At 39.4% G+C, this 17,574-nt stretch overlaps 1 protein-coding gene across 1 annotated transcript in view; it reads right to left on the reverse strand.

Annotated features, from left to right (window-relative positions):
• Nucleotides 1–17,574, reverse strand: part of RIMS1 (regulating synaptic membrane exocytosis 1) — a 594,395-nt gene that overhangs the window by 478,790 nt on the left and 98,031 nt on the right. The window contains exon 2 of the mRNA XM_052651478.1: nt 11,405–11,485. Within this exon, the coding sequence (XP_052507438.1) occupies nt 11,405–11,485 (81 nt within the window). The remainder of the gene's footprint in view (nt 1–11,404; nt 11,486–17,574) is intronic.

The raw sequence follows: 17,574 nt of genomic DNA on the forward strand, positions 1-17,574 counted from the left end.
CCTCTGTGCCTAGAATTCCGTTCCGCTGACTCTTCTCCTTGCCGACTTCTTATCTTTCAAGTCTCTCCTTAAATGTCATCTCTTCCCAAGTCTTCCTTGAGCCTGCTCCCTGGACAGCTTCCCCGTGTGGTCTCCATCCCTGCACTTGGTTTAGGCCCTAGATTAGAAGGAAGAGTTTTCATCACGTATCTTATTTTGTTGTTAAGATCTTCTCCTCCATACACTAAGTTCTATGAAGACTCTGCTTTGTTCAGCATCACCTCCAGTGCCTGGTGCCAGGCTCTGCATATGGCACAGAGTAAATAAATATTTGTGGAAGGAGAAGGACTAGCCAGATTCACTGCAGAGACAGCAGTGCACTGCTTCCCTACCGCACACTCTTCCAACCAACTTTAGACATTCAAACCCCCCTTGCTCAATGCTACCGTCTCATCCAAAGCTGATTTGACAGGTTCTCACTGAAGAACTAGACCACAGCCAGGCTGAGTTCAGAACTCAGGAGACTTTGGAAAAGATTGGGTATTAATCTACATAACATCAGGAGCACAGAACACCAGGAGGCTCAGGAGGAGCTGAGGGTCAAGATCAGGGAAATCAGGGGAAAGCAGGCTCGATTTCAGCACCCAAGGCATCTCTCCTAGGCTATGCAGAAGAATCCTCAGATTCATGACAGAGGTATGTCTGAGGTGGTGATGGTCTGCCAGTGGGTTGCCCAGTTTTCTGTGTTATCCATGGCCTTCTGCCATCTGTTACTACAGCAAGACATAAAGTTCTGGGCATCAGTACTTACAACCTAAAGATCACATGTGGTGAGCAGACCTTAAAAGCACAGTCACACAATGACAAAGGTTGCTGTCCAACTGTTTACAACCTCAAAGACACTTCTGTTTGATCTGATATCCATTATGATACATAAGTTTGCTATTATATATGTGATTTTAGTGAAAAAACATATTTTCAAGTATAAACATATATGTAGATTTCCTGTAGTATTATGGGAAAAGTAAATATATTAATAGGTACTTTTCAATCATATTTTTGGTCCTCAAAGTAGACTATTTTAAAACTAAGTTTACTATAAGATGCCACATTTCCATGATTATTAAATTCATTCTAGTTCCATACATGTTGGTCCTCAGAAGTCCCTGTGTTATAATCAAATCTGAAGGAAGACTGTTGTTGCTGAAAAAATCCATGCCCCTGATATCTGAAAAAGTATGTCTAGTAAAAGAAAAATTTGGATGCAGGCTCCCTGTCGATTCAAGGCTGATTCATCTGAAGCTGTGAGAAGGGAAAAGAACAGAATGTGTGTGGCACACATGCCCATGTCAAAAGCCTCAGCGCAGATGTACCCAATGATCCAGTTCAGGATGTGAGTTCCCATGGCACAGGAAGACCATTTCTGGGAAGGAGGAGGTGAAGAGGACAGAGAGAGAGCAGCCAAGTAAAATCCTGAGACTAAATAATTTGAATTTTTTATCTAGAACCTCAATTCATTTTTTGTTAGATGAATGAAATTGATAATAAATTACAGGACCTACAAACATCTACCTAGCAAAACAAAAGAAAAATAAGTGAAAATAAATGCTATAACAAAACCACTTTCTCAGTTTCTCCAGTGGTAATCAGATAAACCAAAGAATCTCAACAAGATTTAAGAACTTATACCTTCAAGCTCTTTCTGATACTAAATTTCTTTCTGATTGACCTTTAACTACATTGATCCCAGACTCTGAGGTTACACTGATAATTTTTATATGATTCAGTTAGTCTCACAGAGAGAGAGAAAGAGAATTACGTTTATTTTATGGGAATTGGAAACCAAGGCATCAATAACCACAAATCAAGAATGGTTCAATAGTTAAATAGAACTGACTTTGGAATGTGAGTTGTTCTAAAGATGCAGGGATTTCACATGATACACTTACCTAAACATACATATATATTCTTATAAAACTTACAAATATTCAGACAAAATGAACTTAGTAAGAAAAAAACTCACTACAAAGAAAAGATGATGTCTTCACTGGTGAAGTCTACTTAACATTTGAAGAAAAAATTATAGTAATAGTTTACAAACTTTTCCTAGATAGAATACTAGTAAATACTTCCAAATTCATTCTATGAGGCCAGTATTATCCTGATACTAAAATCATACAAAGGCATTACAGTAGACCAATATCCCTTATATATACATGCATAAAAATAATCAGAAATATTAACAAATCAAAGAAGGCAACAAATAAAGTAGATAAGTGGGATTTATCACAGGTATGTAAGAGTGTTTAAACATGAAAATAAATCAAGGCATTATACCATATTAATAGAATAAAGTTCAAAAAACACATTATTATCTCAATAGATGCGGGAAAAGCATTTGAGACAATCCAATTCTTTCAAGATATGAGCACTCAACACACAAAACTTGGAATGAAACATGCTAAACCTGATGAAGAATATGAATTGAAACTTCACAATTAACACCATATTTAATCAGCATAGAGACTGAAAGTTTCCCTCCTAGTATCAGGAGCAAGACATGTATGTCTGCGATCACCGCATTTTGACAACTAGATGTCCACATAGGAAACTGGATCCTTACCTCACACCATATGTAAAAAATAACCCCAAATGGATCAAAAACATAAATGCAGGAAACAAAAGTATAAAATTCTTAAAAGAAAACCTAGGTGGATATCTTTATGACCTTGAATTCGACAAGAAATTCTTAAATACAACACCAAAATTACAAATAATCAATGGAAAATAGAACTATTCAACTTCATCAAAATTAAAAATTGTGCCCTCCAAGAAAACAAAAAGACAAGTCACTAAACGAGGGGAAGTATCTGTAAATCATTTATCTGTCAAGAATATAGCATCCATTATATATATATATATCAGGGGCTTCCCTGATAGCTCAGTTGGTAAAGAATCCGCCTGCAATGCTGAAGACTCCGGTTTGATTCCTGGGCTGGGTAGATCCACTGGAAAAGGGATAGGCTACCTACTCCAGTATTCTTGGCCTTCCCTTGTGGCTGGTAAAGAATCTGCCTGCAATGTGTGAGACCTGGGTTCAATCCCTGATTGGGAAGATCCCCTGGAAAAGGAAAGAGCTACCGATTCCAGAATTCTGGCCTGGAGAATTCTATAGACTGTATAGCCCATGGGGTAGCAAAGAGTCAGACATGATTAATTGACTTTCACTTTCATATATATATAAACAATAAAGAAAAATAATCCAATAAAAAATGGACAAAAGATTTGATCTGTATCAAAGAAAGCATACAAATAGCCAATGGGCATTTAAAAAGATGTTAAACATCATTACTGATTAGGGAAACACAAATCAAAACCACAATAAGATAACCATCAACACACATCACACTTAACAAAGATGGCTGTAACTAAAAAGACCAACAATAACAAGTATTGACAAGGATGTAGAGAAATTGGAACCCTCTTATATTGTTGGTAGAAATGTAAAATGCTGCAGCTATTTTCAAACACAGCTTGACAATTAAAAAAAAATGTAAACATATAGTTGCCAAATGACCCAGAAATTTCAGTCCTAGGTTTATACTTAAGAGAAGTAAGGACATATGTCTATGCAAAAACCTGTACATAAACGTTAAGGGTCACTTTATACAGCATAAAAAAATTGGAAACAATTCAAATACAGACACAAAAGAGTGGTGTATATGTTCCACTGTACAAGTGGTATAATGCAATACTATATGGCAATAAGAGAAGTGAAATACTGATAAATGCTATAATATGGATGAATCTTGGAAATATGCTGTTAAACCAAGTTATAAAAATGACAGCATACTAATCACACATTATGTGATTTGATTTATACTAAATATCCAGAATAGGTGAATCCATAGAGATGGAAAATAGACTAGTGGCTTCTAGAAGCTCAGTTTTCAGGGGAATAGGGATGATTCTAATGAATATTATGGTTTTTTTTTTTGAATAATCCAGCATTCTTTCAAAATTGCATAGTAGAGACAGTTGTACAAGTTTGTAAAAACTGCTAACTTTTTGCACTCATCTCACATGCTAGCAAAGTAATGCTCAAAATCCTTCAAGCTGGGCTTCAACAGTATATGAACCGAGAACTTCCAGATATGCAAGCTGGATTTACAAAGGGCAGAGGAACCAGAAACCGAATTGCCAATATCCACTGGATCATAAAAAAAGCTAGAGAATTCCAGAAAAACATCTACTTCTGTTTCATTGACTAAAGCTTTTGACTTTGAAGACCACAACGAGCTGTGGAAAATTCTTAAAGAGATGGGAATACCAGACCACCTTACCTGCCTCCTGAGAAATCTGTATGCAGGTGAAGAAGCAAACAGAACTGGACATGGAACAGTGGACTGGTTCTGAATTGGGAAAGGAGTACATCAAGGCTGTATACTGTCACTGTGCTTAGTTAACTTATATGCAAAGTACATCATGCAAAATGCTGAGCTGGATGAAGGACAAGCTGGAATCAAGACTGCAGGAAGAAATATCAGTGGTCTCAGATATGCAGATGACATCAGCCTTATGAAAGAAAATGAAGAGAAACTAAAGAGCCTCTTGATGAACATGAAAGAGGAGAGTGAAAAATCTGGCTTAAAATTCAATGTTAAAAAAATGAAGATCATTGCATCTGGTATCATTGCTTCATGGCAAATAGAAATGGGAACAATGGAAACAGTGTGAGACTTTATTTTCTTGGGCTCTCAAATCACTGCAGATGGTGACTGCAGCCATTAAATTAAAAGACACTTGTTCCTTAGAAGAAAAGCAGTGACAAACCTAGACAGCATATTGAGAAGCAAAGACATTTCTTTGCCAACAAAAGTCCATATAGCAAAAGCTATGATTGTTCCAGTAGCAGTCATATATGGATGTGAGAGCTGGGCAATGAAAAAGGTTAAGCACCAAAGAATTGATGCCTTCAAACTGTGTTGCTGGAGAAGACTCTTGAGAGTCCCTTGGACTGCAAGGAGATCAAACCAGTCCATTCTAAAGGAAATCAACCCTGAATATTCATTGGAAGGCCTGATGCTGAAGCTGAAGCTCCAGTACTTTGGCCACCTAATGCTAAGAGCCGACTCACTGGGAAAGACTCTGATGCTGGGAAAGATTGAAGGCGGAAGGAGAACAGAGGATGGCAGAGGACGAGATGGCTAGATGGCATCTCCGACTCAATAGACGTGATTCTGAGCAAGCTCTGGAAGATGGTGAAGGACAGGGAAGCCTGGTGTGCTGCAGTACTGGAGTCTCAAAGAATTAGGCAGGACTGTGCGGCTGAAAAAGAACACTAACTTTTACCCTTTGAAAAGGTGAACTGCAAGTATGGCATTTATTTATCTATTTATTTTTAGAAGCAGGCAACCACCAACAAAACAAAGGAAAACTGAAAAGACTGAGCTGAAGCATGATGGATGTGCCTCCCTGAATCCAAGTTATTCTTGATCATGTCACTGTCAACAGTCATGTAAAAATCGTTTGTCTAAACGTGGTTATTCCTTGGCTATACATTCTGTTTCTAAGTTTCTACTCTCTTATTCTAAATTTACAAGTTCTAATGTTGCCAATCATTCCAGTTTTCCCAGGGCTGAGGGGGTTCCCAAGACATGAGACTCTCAGCACTAAAACACGGAAAATTCCAGGAAAACTGAGGAAAGTCTGTTCTTGCCTGATTTTGTATAATTTACTTAATTCCTCTTCTCTTTAATTCCTATCATGTTCTCCATCCTGCTTTTTCCTTTTTTAAAAAAAAAATCTCAAGTATTTTAATAATGAAGTTGCTCCTAAAATTCACTTTTTAGAGACATAAAATTAATCTTATAGAAATCATTCTCTGTAAAACAACTTTGAAATTAAATTTATCTGAATCACCTTGCATACACTTGAAAATAACACATTATTGTGTGTGTGTGTATATATATATCACTATGTTCAGATTCTTTTCCCTTATAGGTTATTACAAAATACCGAGTACAGTTCTAAGTGCTATTTCACTTGTGTTCATATTTTATTATAAAATAATTGTTCACAAATTAGCATAACTCATGTAAGTCTCTCCTGAGTTTGGGGTATGAATAGCCAACTGCCTTCTGGATGTTTCAGTCAGAGATTTCTTTGGCCACTAATAAATACATTTAAGGGGGCTTCCCTGATAGCTCAGTTGGTAAAGAATCTGCCTTCAATGCAGGAGACCCGAGTTTGATTCCTGGGTGAGAAAGATTTGCTGGAGAAGGGATAGGTTACCCAGTCCAGTATTCTTGGGCTTCCCTTGTGGCTTAGCTGGTAAAGAATCTGCCTGCAATCTGGGAGACCTGGGTTGGGAAGATGCCCTGGAGAAGGGAAAGGCTACCCACTCCAATATTCTGGCCTGGACAATTCCATGGGGTCCATGGGGTCACAAAGAGTTGGACATAACTGAATGACTTTCACTTTCAATTTTCACATACGTCTAAAGCTAAATCTAAACTTGTTTTAGTGCCTAAATTAACTCTTCTTGCTATGATCACATCCACCTACTCTCTTGAGATAAAGTGAATTATTTCCTCTTCACTTGACTCTATTATCAAAGCTAATGAATCACTGTGCTCTGATTACACCATCTGGGAAACATTCTCAAATCTGCCCTATCACTGCCTCGCTTGCCTAGACCTGCTTCCATCCACAGCTGGAACAGATTGGTAGACTGAAGGATTGTCAGTCTTCTAAAATCCATGATCACTTTGAAAAACTAAAAAACCTCATAATGTTAGGTCAACTTTCGAAATACTGTATTAAAACTAAACCAAAGACAAGACCAAGTGTGCAGCCTATCCTTTCCAAGTTACACCAACATCCTCTTCCTTGGGGTTTCCCTGGTGGGTTAGACAGTAAAGCATCTGCCTACAGTGAGGGAGACCCGGCTTCGATCCCTGGGTTGGGAAGATCCCCTGGAGAAGGAAATGGCAACCCACTCCAGTACTCTTGCCCGGAAAATTCCATGGACTGAGGAGCCAGGTAGGCTACAGTCCATGGGGTCGAAAACAGTTGGACACGACCGAGCGACTTCACTTTCACTTTCCTCTTCCTTAAAGACACTGGTGCTGCACCTCCTGAAGCCTTTATAAATCTCTACACCACACCCAAACATATTCACCCCACCCTCCCACACATGCACTCTCACTCACACAAATACACAACACACAGATACACATACTTGCACGCTCTCAGGCTCCAGCAATGAGTACATGTTTCAAATCACCACCCACAACCTGATGTTTTGGGGCGCTAGTTAATTACTTCCTTCTTCTAGAGACTTTGTTCTAAATTCAGACTCTGAAAGTTCTTCTCTGACCTCATCAACCCCAAAGATAATAGGCCATTTTCTCTTTTATAGACATACTTCTAATCTTGCAGTTATCATGTAGCAATAGTTAGTTGGGTTATATCACTGCTGCTCCCAACTTGAGAGGGCTTTATCTATGCATCTCATACCTAAAGAATAGTAGCTATCAGACTCAATTTGTTCAACTCCACTAATGTTTTTGATCAACATTTAGAAAACTAAGATCATGGCATCTGGTCCCATCACTTTATGGCAAATAGATGGGGAAACAATGGAAACAGTAAGAGAGTTTACTTTGGGGGGCTCCAAAATCACTGCAGATGGTAACTACAGTGATGAAATTAAAAGACACCTGCTCCTTGGAAGAAAAGCTATGACCAATCTAGACAGCATATTAAAAAGCAGATACATTACTTTGCCAACAAAGGTCCATCTAGTTAAAGCTATAGTTTTTCCAGTAGTCATGTATGGATGTAAGAGTTGCACTATATAGAAAGCTGAGAGCTGAGGAATTGATGCTTTTGAACTGTGATGTTGGAGAAGACTCTTGAGAGTCCCTTGGACTGCAAGGAGATCCAACTAGTCCATCCTAAAAGAAATCAGTCCTGAATATTCATTGGAAGGACTGATGCTGAAGCTGAAACTCCAATACTTTGGCCATCTGATGGGAAGAACTCATTGGAAAAGACCCTAATGCTGGGAAATATTGAAGGCAGGAGGAGAAGGGGATGGCAGAGGATGAGATGGTTGGATGGCTTCACCGACTCGATGGACATGAGTTTGAGTAAGCTCCAGGAGTTGTTGATGGACAGGGAAGCTGGCGTGCTGCAGTCCATGGGTCATGAAGAGTCGGGCACGACTGAATGACTGAACTAAACTGAACTTTGATTAAGTGATGACAACTTAAGCAGCATGCTTAAAATATGACTGAGTGACATTTTAATAATAACTGAAAAAAGAATCTTCAGATCGTTTACATACATGATTACCAAAATACAAATCATATCGACATGTGCAGCCACTGACCTAGACGTGCAAAACAGACAGCACTGAGTGACCTGAGCACAGTGCCTCTGTCAGTGCCTCTCTCTTTGCCTGCTCACCATGCAAAGTCACCATCTCTTCCTCTTATTTCTTTTCTTACATTTATACAAATAAAGTATTTCCACCCGCTTAGATATTAAAAGAGTTCTAACAAATGCCCCTGGGGTCCATTTTTTTTACTCTCTTGAACTATTATTATCATTTGTTGGCAGCGTTTGCTATTCTGGGACACCCTCCGTGACTCCTTCCACCTGGCTTCTGGTTCTCCTACTTCTTTGACCATTATTTCTCAGTTGAGTCAGGGGAGCCTCTTCTTTTACCCACTCCTTAAGCACTGGTTTTACTCAGGCACTCTGTTACTTTTTCTAACTCTGTACCCTTTGGTGATGTCAACTACTTTCCCAGCTGAGGGCTTTGGGTTCATATACCCAATTCATTCTTGAACATATACTCCTGGATAACGCACAGGTGCCCCAAATCACCCTATCAGGATCTGAACTCCTCACTGCCCACCCTACTGGTTGGCCTGGTTTACTTCTTTATCTCCCCACATCAGCTGCTGGTCCTCAATCACCCAAACAACTGATACAACAGCCCCCCTAAACTCCTTCCTTACAAACCATATTCAATTGACAACTAAGCACTGCCCATTTTTCTTCTTACTGAGCTCTTAAAATGTTTCCTTCCCACAGCCTCTGCTACTTCTGCAGGTCAAGACCTCATCCTTCTCTGGACAGTTGCAATAGTACCTTAATTGATCTGCTTGTCTCCAGTTTTGCCCACATCCTATTCATATGCCATTATTCTTATTTCTGCCAAAGTAAGTTATACATATTTTATACACACACATACATACACATAATGAAAATCTGACGTATTAAAATCCATCAGTGCATGCTCAAAACTAAATGTAGTATTTATTAAATTTTATTTTGATCCAGTTATCATATACAGAAATCTAACCTCATCCTTCAGTTGTAACCCAGGATGCCATCTTACATTTTCTGTTCCATTCCAAATGTAAACATAACCTCCACACTAAAAAACTAGCTTTTATTGATCTTCAGCCCCACTGATAGGTTGTAATGCACATATTTAAAAACACTGGCCTACAGGCTAAAGCCCATCCTTAGTGTCCTCCTCACCCCCAAATTACTGTCATTCTTTTCATAGCAGCCTAGAAAGGGGCTTATATGGAAATGGAGAGCTCAATTTACAAATACCACTCTCTAGAGAGAATCAGTAGAAATGAGGAATGGACTGCAAACTTTAAATTCTTCAAGTCACCTAAAGAGAGGTCCACTGTTGTAATTAGTTAAGCGTGGAGTGAAGAAAAAGGATTATCAGAAAGAAGAACCCAAAAGCCACTCTCACTCACTTTACTCAGAGAGGCTGCCAGGAAGGTTCCACTAGGTTCATGGTAAGTTACAACAGCTTTCCACTTCTAGGAGTCCATGGAAAGCAGAAGCAAAATAAGAAAAAATAATTAAGGTCTCTTTGGCAAGGATGTCAATTGCTGCTTCCTATCTGATAATTCCAGTCTTATGTGGACACTGGGCATAAGTGGTACAAATAAAAATGGAACCTCAATATATGAAATATAACACATCTTAAAATTCATGTTAATTCCTCAGAGAACTTTCCCCAAAGTTGCTTGTTTTCTAATGCCTGGAATATATAATGGAAAGTGGGGATTGTAAGTTTTCCATGAATTTTCAAAAAAAGTTCCACCATCAAGAAAATGGATTTATGGCTAGAATATGTATAGAACAAAATGGCAACATCATAAAAAGTAGTTCTTCCAACTTAAAACTTTTTTTCAATGCAATTATAAATCATTTTACTACAGTTAGGTGAAAATTATTTGTGTTCCTTGAGAAGTACTGATCAAGTGTGGAAGATGATATTCAAGTACACATAGATAAAATCTATAACCCATTTATGGAGCCTCTTGAAATTTATTTACCCAAAATTTATATCTTAAACCAGAAATAATTGTGTATTTGTGACTGTGTGTATGGAAAATATAAGCATTTAAACATTTTATTTAATTTCAGTTTTGCTAATGGGAATAAAAACTAGACACAGCAAAAGAATTGCAAAAATTTACTTTTCTTTTCATAGCCTTTTGACAATCTTATTACTTTATTTTGGTTTTACTTCAAAAAATTGTCAGATAGCTAAGGAAACCTATAAAAAAATCACTCCTAAGACACATTTCTTCAATGGCTTTTGCAAAAATAACTTGGAAGGAGGCATTTCCCTGGGAGTAACTACTTGGCTGTATTGGTTATGGTAACAGTATTACCACTGCTGAGACATTTTAAGGAAATGTTTAATTTTTCTTACCAGGAGCATAATTTTATTCAGAAGATTGAATAGATTTGCTGCTCTGCAGAATTTTAAAGCTCTTTACATTTCACCTTACAGAAATCCACATTTGCAACACAGTTCACTTATTTAGTTTCTCCTCTAATTCCCTTTCGTAGGCCATTTAATCCTAATGAATATCCACACTTGAGGTTACAATAATAAAAATAAACTGACGTCCATCCCTCTTTCAGATTGTCCCTGACCTTTACCTGACACAGTGAGAGGGTGGTTATAAACAAGCCATGCACGTCCCTTCTTCACAGTTAGGAAAGCATCCCCGCTCTGCACCTTTTCATTACTTTCTCGAAAAGGGTCTCAGGCTCGAATCCACATACTTTCTAAATCCGAAAGGTACAGACTTTCTGACACCACAGAGTTCCCCAGTACATGTCTCTATCCTATAATTAGCTTCATGCTTCCCATATGACATTAGAAACACTGCTTAATGAAGATGCGTGAAACACAGAGCTCAGTTTCCAGATCATTTTATCTAGCTCAGTAGTAGTCTTCTACCCCCAGACACCCCAGAGCAGCCAGAGTTTGCACTCCCACATGCATTGTGAATTACTACATCTGGAACCAGAGATCTGTGTTAGAGACGACAGTTTCAGTCAATAAAGCCAATGCCATACTCACGGTGGAGGCTGGTGGGGCTGGTGTTCAACATTTCTTGGGGCTTTGCAGGCAGCAGGCTTCACCATGTCCCTGACCACACACCTGGGGCGCATGATAGACAGCACAATGCACTATTAATTATAAAATGGGGAGAAACATCTGGAAATTAAACACGGTACTGAAAACAAGTTTAAGAGAACTGTCTGCAAGCCCCTAAGTATTAACCTGGAGGCCCTGAGAAGCCCTGGGAGTTAGGAACCTTCAGCTCATGCTTCCAAGAGCTCAATTATACCGAGATGAACTCCATACTGGTGTCGGCCTCAGTACTGGATTTCCAATAAAATGATTCTCTTTAGGCTTCCCCATAGAAGCAAAGCTGCTGAAAACTTTGGCTTCACCCTATAAAGACATCTGAAAGCATCAACATAGGAGCAGCTGTTGAGCTGATACGTTAAAAATAGGCAGGACTTTCTGTGGCTTTGGCTATTTTACTGAAAGACATGGAATTTTGTTTCATGCCCTTCATCACCACATAGATCTTTCCCTTTAAAAAAATAAAAAATAAAGCAGAGATCTGAGATTGTTCTAAATTCATTCAATCTAAGAAAGGAGGAAGAGTCAGAGGGAAATGTGCATATATAAAGTGTGTGTGTCTCCATAGGATGCAAAATAAATATGCTAGATGCTTGCACAGTGTGAAAAGAGGCAGGAAAAGGTCTTTGGGCCTTAAGTTGTCCATCACGGAATAAATAAATGCAGAGGATGGGTCACAGCTGCATAGGGCAGCAGGGGGAGATGCCCTTAACCTGATGTCAACAGGACTTAACGGAGCACTGGGGAGAATCATGGCATAAGCCAGAAAACATAGCCCTCTGAGGCTGTCCTTGGATGGCTCAGATATCCCTCTACCTCAGAAGCCTTGTGTAAACCTTGGTTTAAATAGGGAAGCCCTGTTTAGAAAGTTGAGACCCTGATTCTTAGACTCTGCTAAATGGAATAACCACATAGGACTTGGGATTCTCAAGCATGAACCTGGTTCTTAACTGTGACAGTGGTTTTGAATGCACTTGGAGATCTGACTACCTGTAAGGCCGGTCATGATATTCAAGAGGTGGCTCAGTGAGTGGTGAGGTAGTGCAGATAAACTGTTTTTCCAGAGCTAAAATCTGCACGGCAAAATTCTCCACTTCTGAAAGAAATGATACAGGCAAACGTGGACACTGCACAGAAACGTGCGTGCACACACACACACACACACACACACACACATAGAGCTAAGTCCAAACAGGATCAAGTAAGACTTAGAAATCAACATATAATGTGACAAGAAAAGAAAACGGTGCCACTTCAAAGCCACCCCTCCTGGGCTCAAAGGAAAGAAATGTGGTAACTATCCAGAGTGAATGCTAAACTCTTAATGGACTGGTCACCAGTCATTGGAGGAGAAGGCCACTCTGGCAGGAAGGTTCAGAGAACATTCAAGAAGGCAGTTGCCAAGGAGAAGTAATACCCCAGGGTATTACTGAGCTATGAAATGTTAATATCACTTACTCAAGTACAGTGCACAGGAAGTTACATTTCACTGCACTGGGAAATCTTTAGCAATTCTCACTCAACTAAAAATAGCCCACATGGCATGTTAAATCTTTACACACATTGGTTTGTGAAAATATCGGAAATATCACCAACTTTGGAGAAAATCTTGAAGAATTATATGTAGAGAAACCATATGCAAGCTTCTGTCTTCGTTCATTTCCTTTTTTCTTTTTTCCCCTCCTGAAAATTCAGGTATTTAGGCAAAGTTTTGGGAAGAAAAGAAATCTGCCACTCAATTAGAGTTTTCCTTCAACATGTTTTTAAATAACTCTTCTCCAATAAAAGTGGATTATTAGCCAGTCTGTGTAAGAAAATTCTCATTTAATCTTAAGAATTCAGTGGTTTTGATTTAAAACTATAGTAACTGGCATATTTCATCTGTCTGCCTATACTATAGAATATTTTTTATTTATTTATTTTTATTTATTATATTTTTATTTTATTATTGGAGGCTGATTACTTTACAATATTGTAGTGGTTTTTGCCATACACTGACATGAATCAGCCACGGGTGTACATGTGTCCCCCATCCTGAACCGCCTCCCACCTCCCTCCCCATGCCACCCCTCAGGGTCATCCCAGTGCACCAGCCCTGAGCACCCTGTCTCATGCATGGAACCTGGACTGATGATTTATTTCACATATGATAATATGCATGTTTCAGTGCTATTCTCTCAGATCATCCCACCCTCACCCTCTCCCACAGAGTCCAAAAGACTGTTCTTTACATCTGTGTCTCTTTTGGTGCCTCGCATATAGTGTCATCATTACCATCTTTCTAAATTCCATATATATGCGTTAGCATACTCTATTGGTGTTTTTCTTTCTGACTTACTTCACTCTGTATAATAGGCCTCAGTTTCATCCACCTCATTAGAACTGACTCAAATGTATTATTTTTAATGGCTGAGTAATAATCCTTTGTGTAAATGTACTACAGCTTTCTTATCCATTCATCTGCTGATGGACATCTAGGTTGCTTCCATGTCCTAGCTATTATAAACAGTGCTGCAACGAACACTAGGGTATACATGTCTCTTTCAATTCGGTTTTCTCGGTGTGTATTCCCAGCAGTGAGATTGCTGGGTCATATGGCAGTTCTATTTCCAGATTTTTAAGGAATCTCCACACTGTTGTCCATAGTGGCTGTACTAGTTTGCATTCCCACCAACAGTGTAATAGGGTTCCCTTTTCTCCACACCCTCTCCAGCATTTATTGTTTGTAGACTTTTGGATAGCAGCCATCCTGACCGGCATGAGATGGTACCTCACTGTGGTTTTGATTTGCATTTCTCTGATAATGAGTGATGTTGAGCATCTTTTCATGTGTTTGTTAGACATCGGTATGTCTTTGGAGAAATGTCTGTTTAGTCCTTTGGCCCATTAAAAACCTCATTTGAATTTCTAAAATTTAAAGCTCTTTTTGGATAATGAGAATAAATACATCAATACTCAAAAACAATGTTGCTAGAATTTAAATGTACTTAATTTAAAATATACTAACTTAATTTATATACTAACTTAACTTTAGGTAAAAAAAAAATAAGAGAACTAATTTTTCATAGTAACTTAAATCCTGATCTCAGGTCTAGAGTTAATCAGCTAGCTGTTGAATCTGTTCTCAGGGAGAAAGTGATCAGTTTCAGATTGCTAGTCATTCAAACAATTTGAGGGGGCACTAAGATATGCCAATATGTATTCCTACATTTTCAAATCTGACTTTCTAAGCTGAAATTGCTTCTAGGGAAAGAGAAGAAGAAAAAAAGAAAACCTACATTAAGATACAGAAAATAATACAATGCCCTCCTCAGATTTTTGTCAGCCTGAATGAATTAGCAATTTCTTTAAAGTTATACTTGGATTGTTTTGTCTGTCCTATTGCAGTTTGAGGGATAAACCAAAGTGGTTTCACCAGTTGTAATGTGTGGAAACTGTTCAGTCGACCACTTCCCATCCTCTCCCAGGCATTAATCGTAACACAATAACAGGGACCCCTCATACTTAAACACAACAGTGATATATCGGCACATTGCAGTGATCAAGGCCACAGATAAGCCACAAAGCTGACTTTCCAGAAAGGCTGTGGATGGAGAGACCAAGAATCCAAGAGGTGCAGCCTCTGATTCCTGCAAAGTCCTCAGTTACTTGGGAAGGAAGGTGGACCCCTCACCATCTTGGTGGTGCTTGCGAGCACCCCTTATCACTCAAGCATCACTGAGGATTTATCCACATGAGGCATCCTGCAAGCATCTCAGGGAAGCTCCCCCGGACTCCGCCTTCTGCACGGTTGGGTTTTATGAATGATTGCAATCAATGCTGAACAACTGCCAACTGCCCACCCTTCCCTGCACTGTACACACAAGAGAAACTCACCCTGCTGCGCCCGCAGATGAGGCTGTGGCAAGGCTTTCATCTCCCCAAACAGGAACTAAATGTGCTTCCAGAGACTTGGAGTATGTGAATGAAATATTCTCAATGCCTTCAAAAGGCACAATTTACATAATCACTTTCTCTCTTTTGAGTTTCCATTTTGGTGCCTGCAGTCACCAGCCCCGCTTTTGCCTCCCCTTCCCTGCAAAATAACTAAAAAACAAAACAAACACACAAAAACCTGTTTTATGAAAGAGCTTGATGACAAGGTCATGAGTCTAGTGACTGAGCACCGAGCTGTACCTCAGATGATGACACCTATGCATTTCTGCTCTCCAATTTTGTGGTTTTGGACTTCCCTGGGGTTTCTCCTTCAGTGATAGAGACAATTACACTGAAACAGGGCTAGGGGAAAGTGTGTCTGTGCCTACTCTCCGGGTAGGATTGTACTAGTCTGCATTTGTCACAAGAGTTTGTCAGTTACAATGACATCATGTTGAGTAAACGAAATATTTTTCAAACGTACAGTATTCTAATTTGCTGATCACCAATCACACACACAGAAGTAAGGGAAAAATAGGCAAGAAGAGGGCTCTGTAATCAGTTGTTTTCTTCTGAACCTTCTATTCAGCACTTGAGATCCTTCTTACGTAAGACATTAGGCAAAAGTACCAAAATGTGTGCAAAAGTCTTGTCTTCACCCTGATTCTCTCTTAACTGTAGGCATCCAGTTGTTTCCCCAACACTTTTGCTTGGGTTTCCAGTAGGCTTCTTAAAATCAACACTTTCAGTCGGAATCCACCTTTTCTCAGACACCTGACCCTCCAGGGCCAGCACCGTCTTGGCTGGTTGTAAACGGTTTCTCTAGCTGTTCAGGCCAAAAGCTTTAGTCTCAATGCCTCACTTCTCTCACACCTGTGTCCAGTCCATCAGATTTAATTCTCCTTTCAAATACGTGCGGCACTGGCCCATTTCTCCTCCTTCCCCTGTGGCTACCCCGATGGGCTTAATGCTACTTTTCACTGGATTCCTGAATTAGACTTCTCACTGGCTGCTGGCAGAGACCCTTTGGAAAGATAAATCAATCATGACTCCTCTGCTCCAAATCCTGCAATGGTGCCACAGTTTACCCACAAAAACGCAGGAGTGCTTGGAATGTCATCTGGCCTCACATAATTCCCAGTGTTCTCCTACTATCTCCTCCCCAGCATCCACACCCCACCCATGCTACCCCAGCTGCAGTGACCTTGCTGCTGGTTCTCAGACACACCGGGACCTTTCAACCAAAGATTCCCTCCCTGATGTGTATTGGACTAACCCCTCTCCTGTTTGCAGTCTTGGCTCAAGCATCAGTGTTTGGTGGTTCCTACACGACTTCCCTCCGTACTGCTACAGTCTGCCCCCACCAGACTTTCAGTGTCCTTCGCCTCTTCTTGCTCTGGTGGTGCTGAAGGTTTAGGCACTAAGTCCTGTCCAACTCTTGTGACCCCATGGACTGTATCCTGCCAGACTCCTCTGTCCATGGGATTCTCCAGGCAAGAATACTGGAGTGGTTGCCATTGTAAACCTGCCTCTCCTCTTCAACCCAGCTTGAGATACCAGCTGCTCAAGAGGAAAGATCTCTGTTTGGTTCACTGGCAAAGGCCCAGAGCCTAGAACAGGGCATAGTCACATAGAACATCATAGTCACTCACTACATATTTGTTAAATGAATAAGACAAAATGCTGTATATTTCCAGCTTGAGTAACTAACATGCTAAAACACAGTTATTTACAAATAGATATAGGTAATACTTTTTTGCATGATTACAGCATATTTATATAAAATATCTGCAAAATATAATGTATGACCAACAAATTTTGTGATTTGAATAATCTACTATATTTGTTTTTATATGACATGAATAAGGCTCATTCTCTTTCTAAACAAGAAAAAAATGATTAATTTTGTGGAAAAGACTCTTTAGTGTCACATTGTTGCTTCAAAATAATGAGACACTATTTAACATCTAGTATCCTGCTCTTTTATCAAATAAAACTTTAAAGTAATTGTACATGAGGTAATTCCTTAATAGTAAAGATAGAAAATTAATCCCCCTTTCTACTGATTTTTCTAAACAGTGTAGGAAAGTAACAAACAACTTCTGTTTATTGTCATCTATTTTGAAAATGTCCAAGGATATCCCATTTAATCTTCACAGTGCTCTGCAAGGAGATCTGATTGT

The sequence above is a fragment of the Budorcas taxicolor genome, chromosome 14, assembly GCF_023091745.1.
Source record: "Budorcas taxicolor isolate Tak-1 chromosome 14, Takin1.1, whole genome shotgun sequence".
Taxonomy (NCBI): Eukaryota; Metazoa; Chordata; class Mammalia; order Artiodactyla; family Bovidae; genus Budorcas; species Budorcas taxicolor.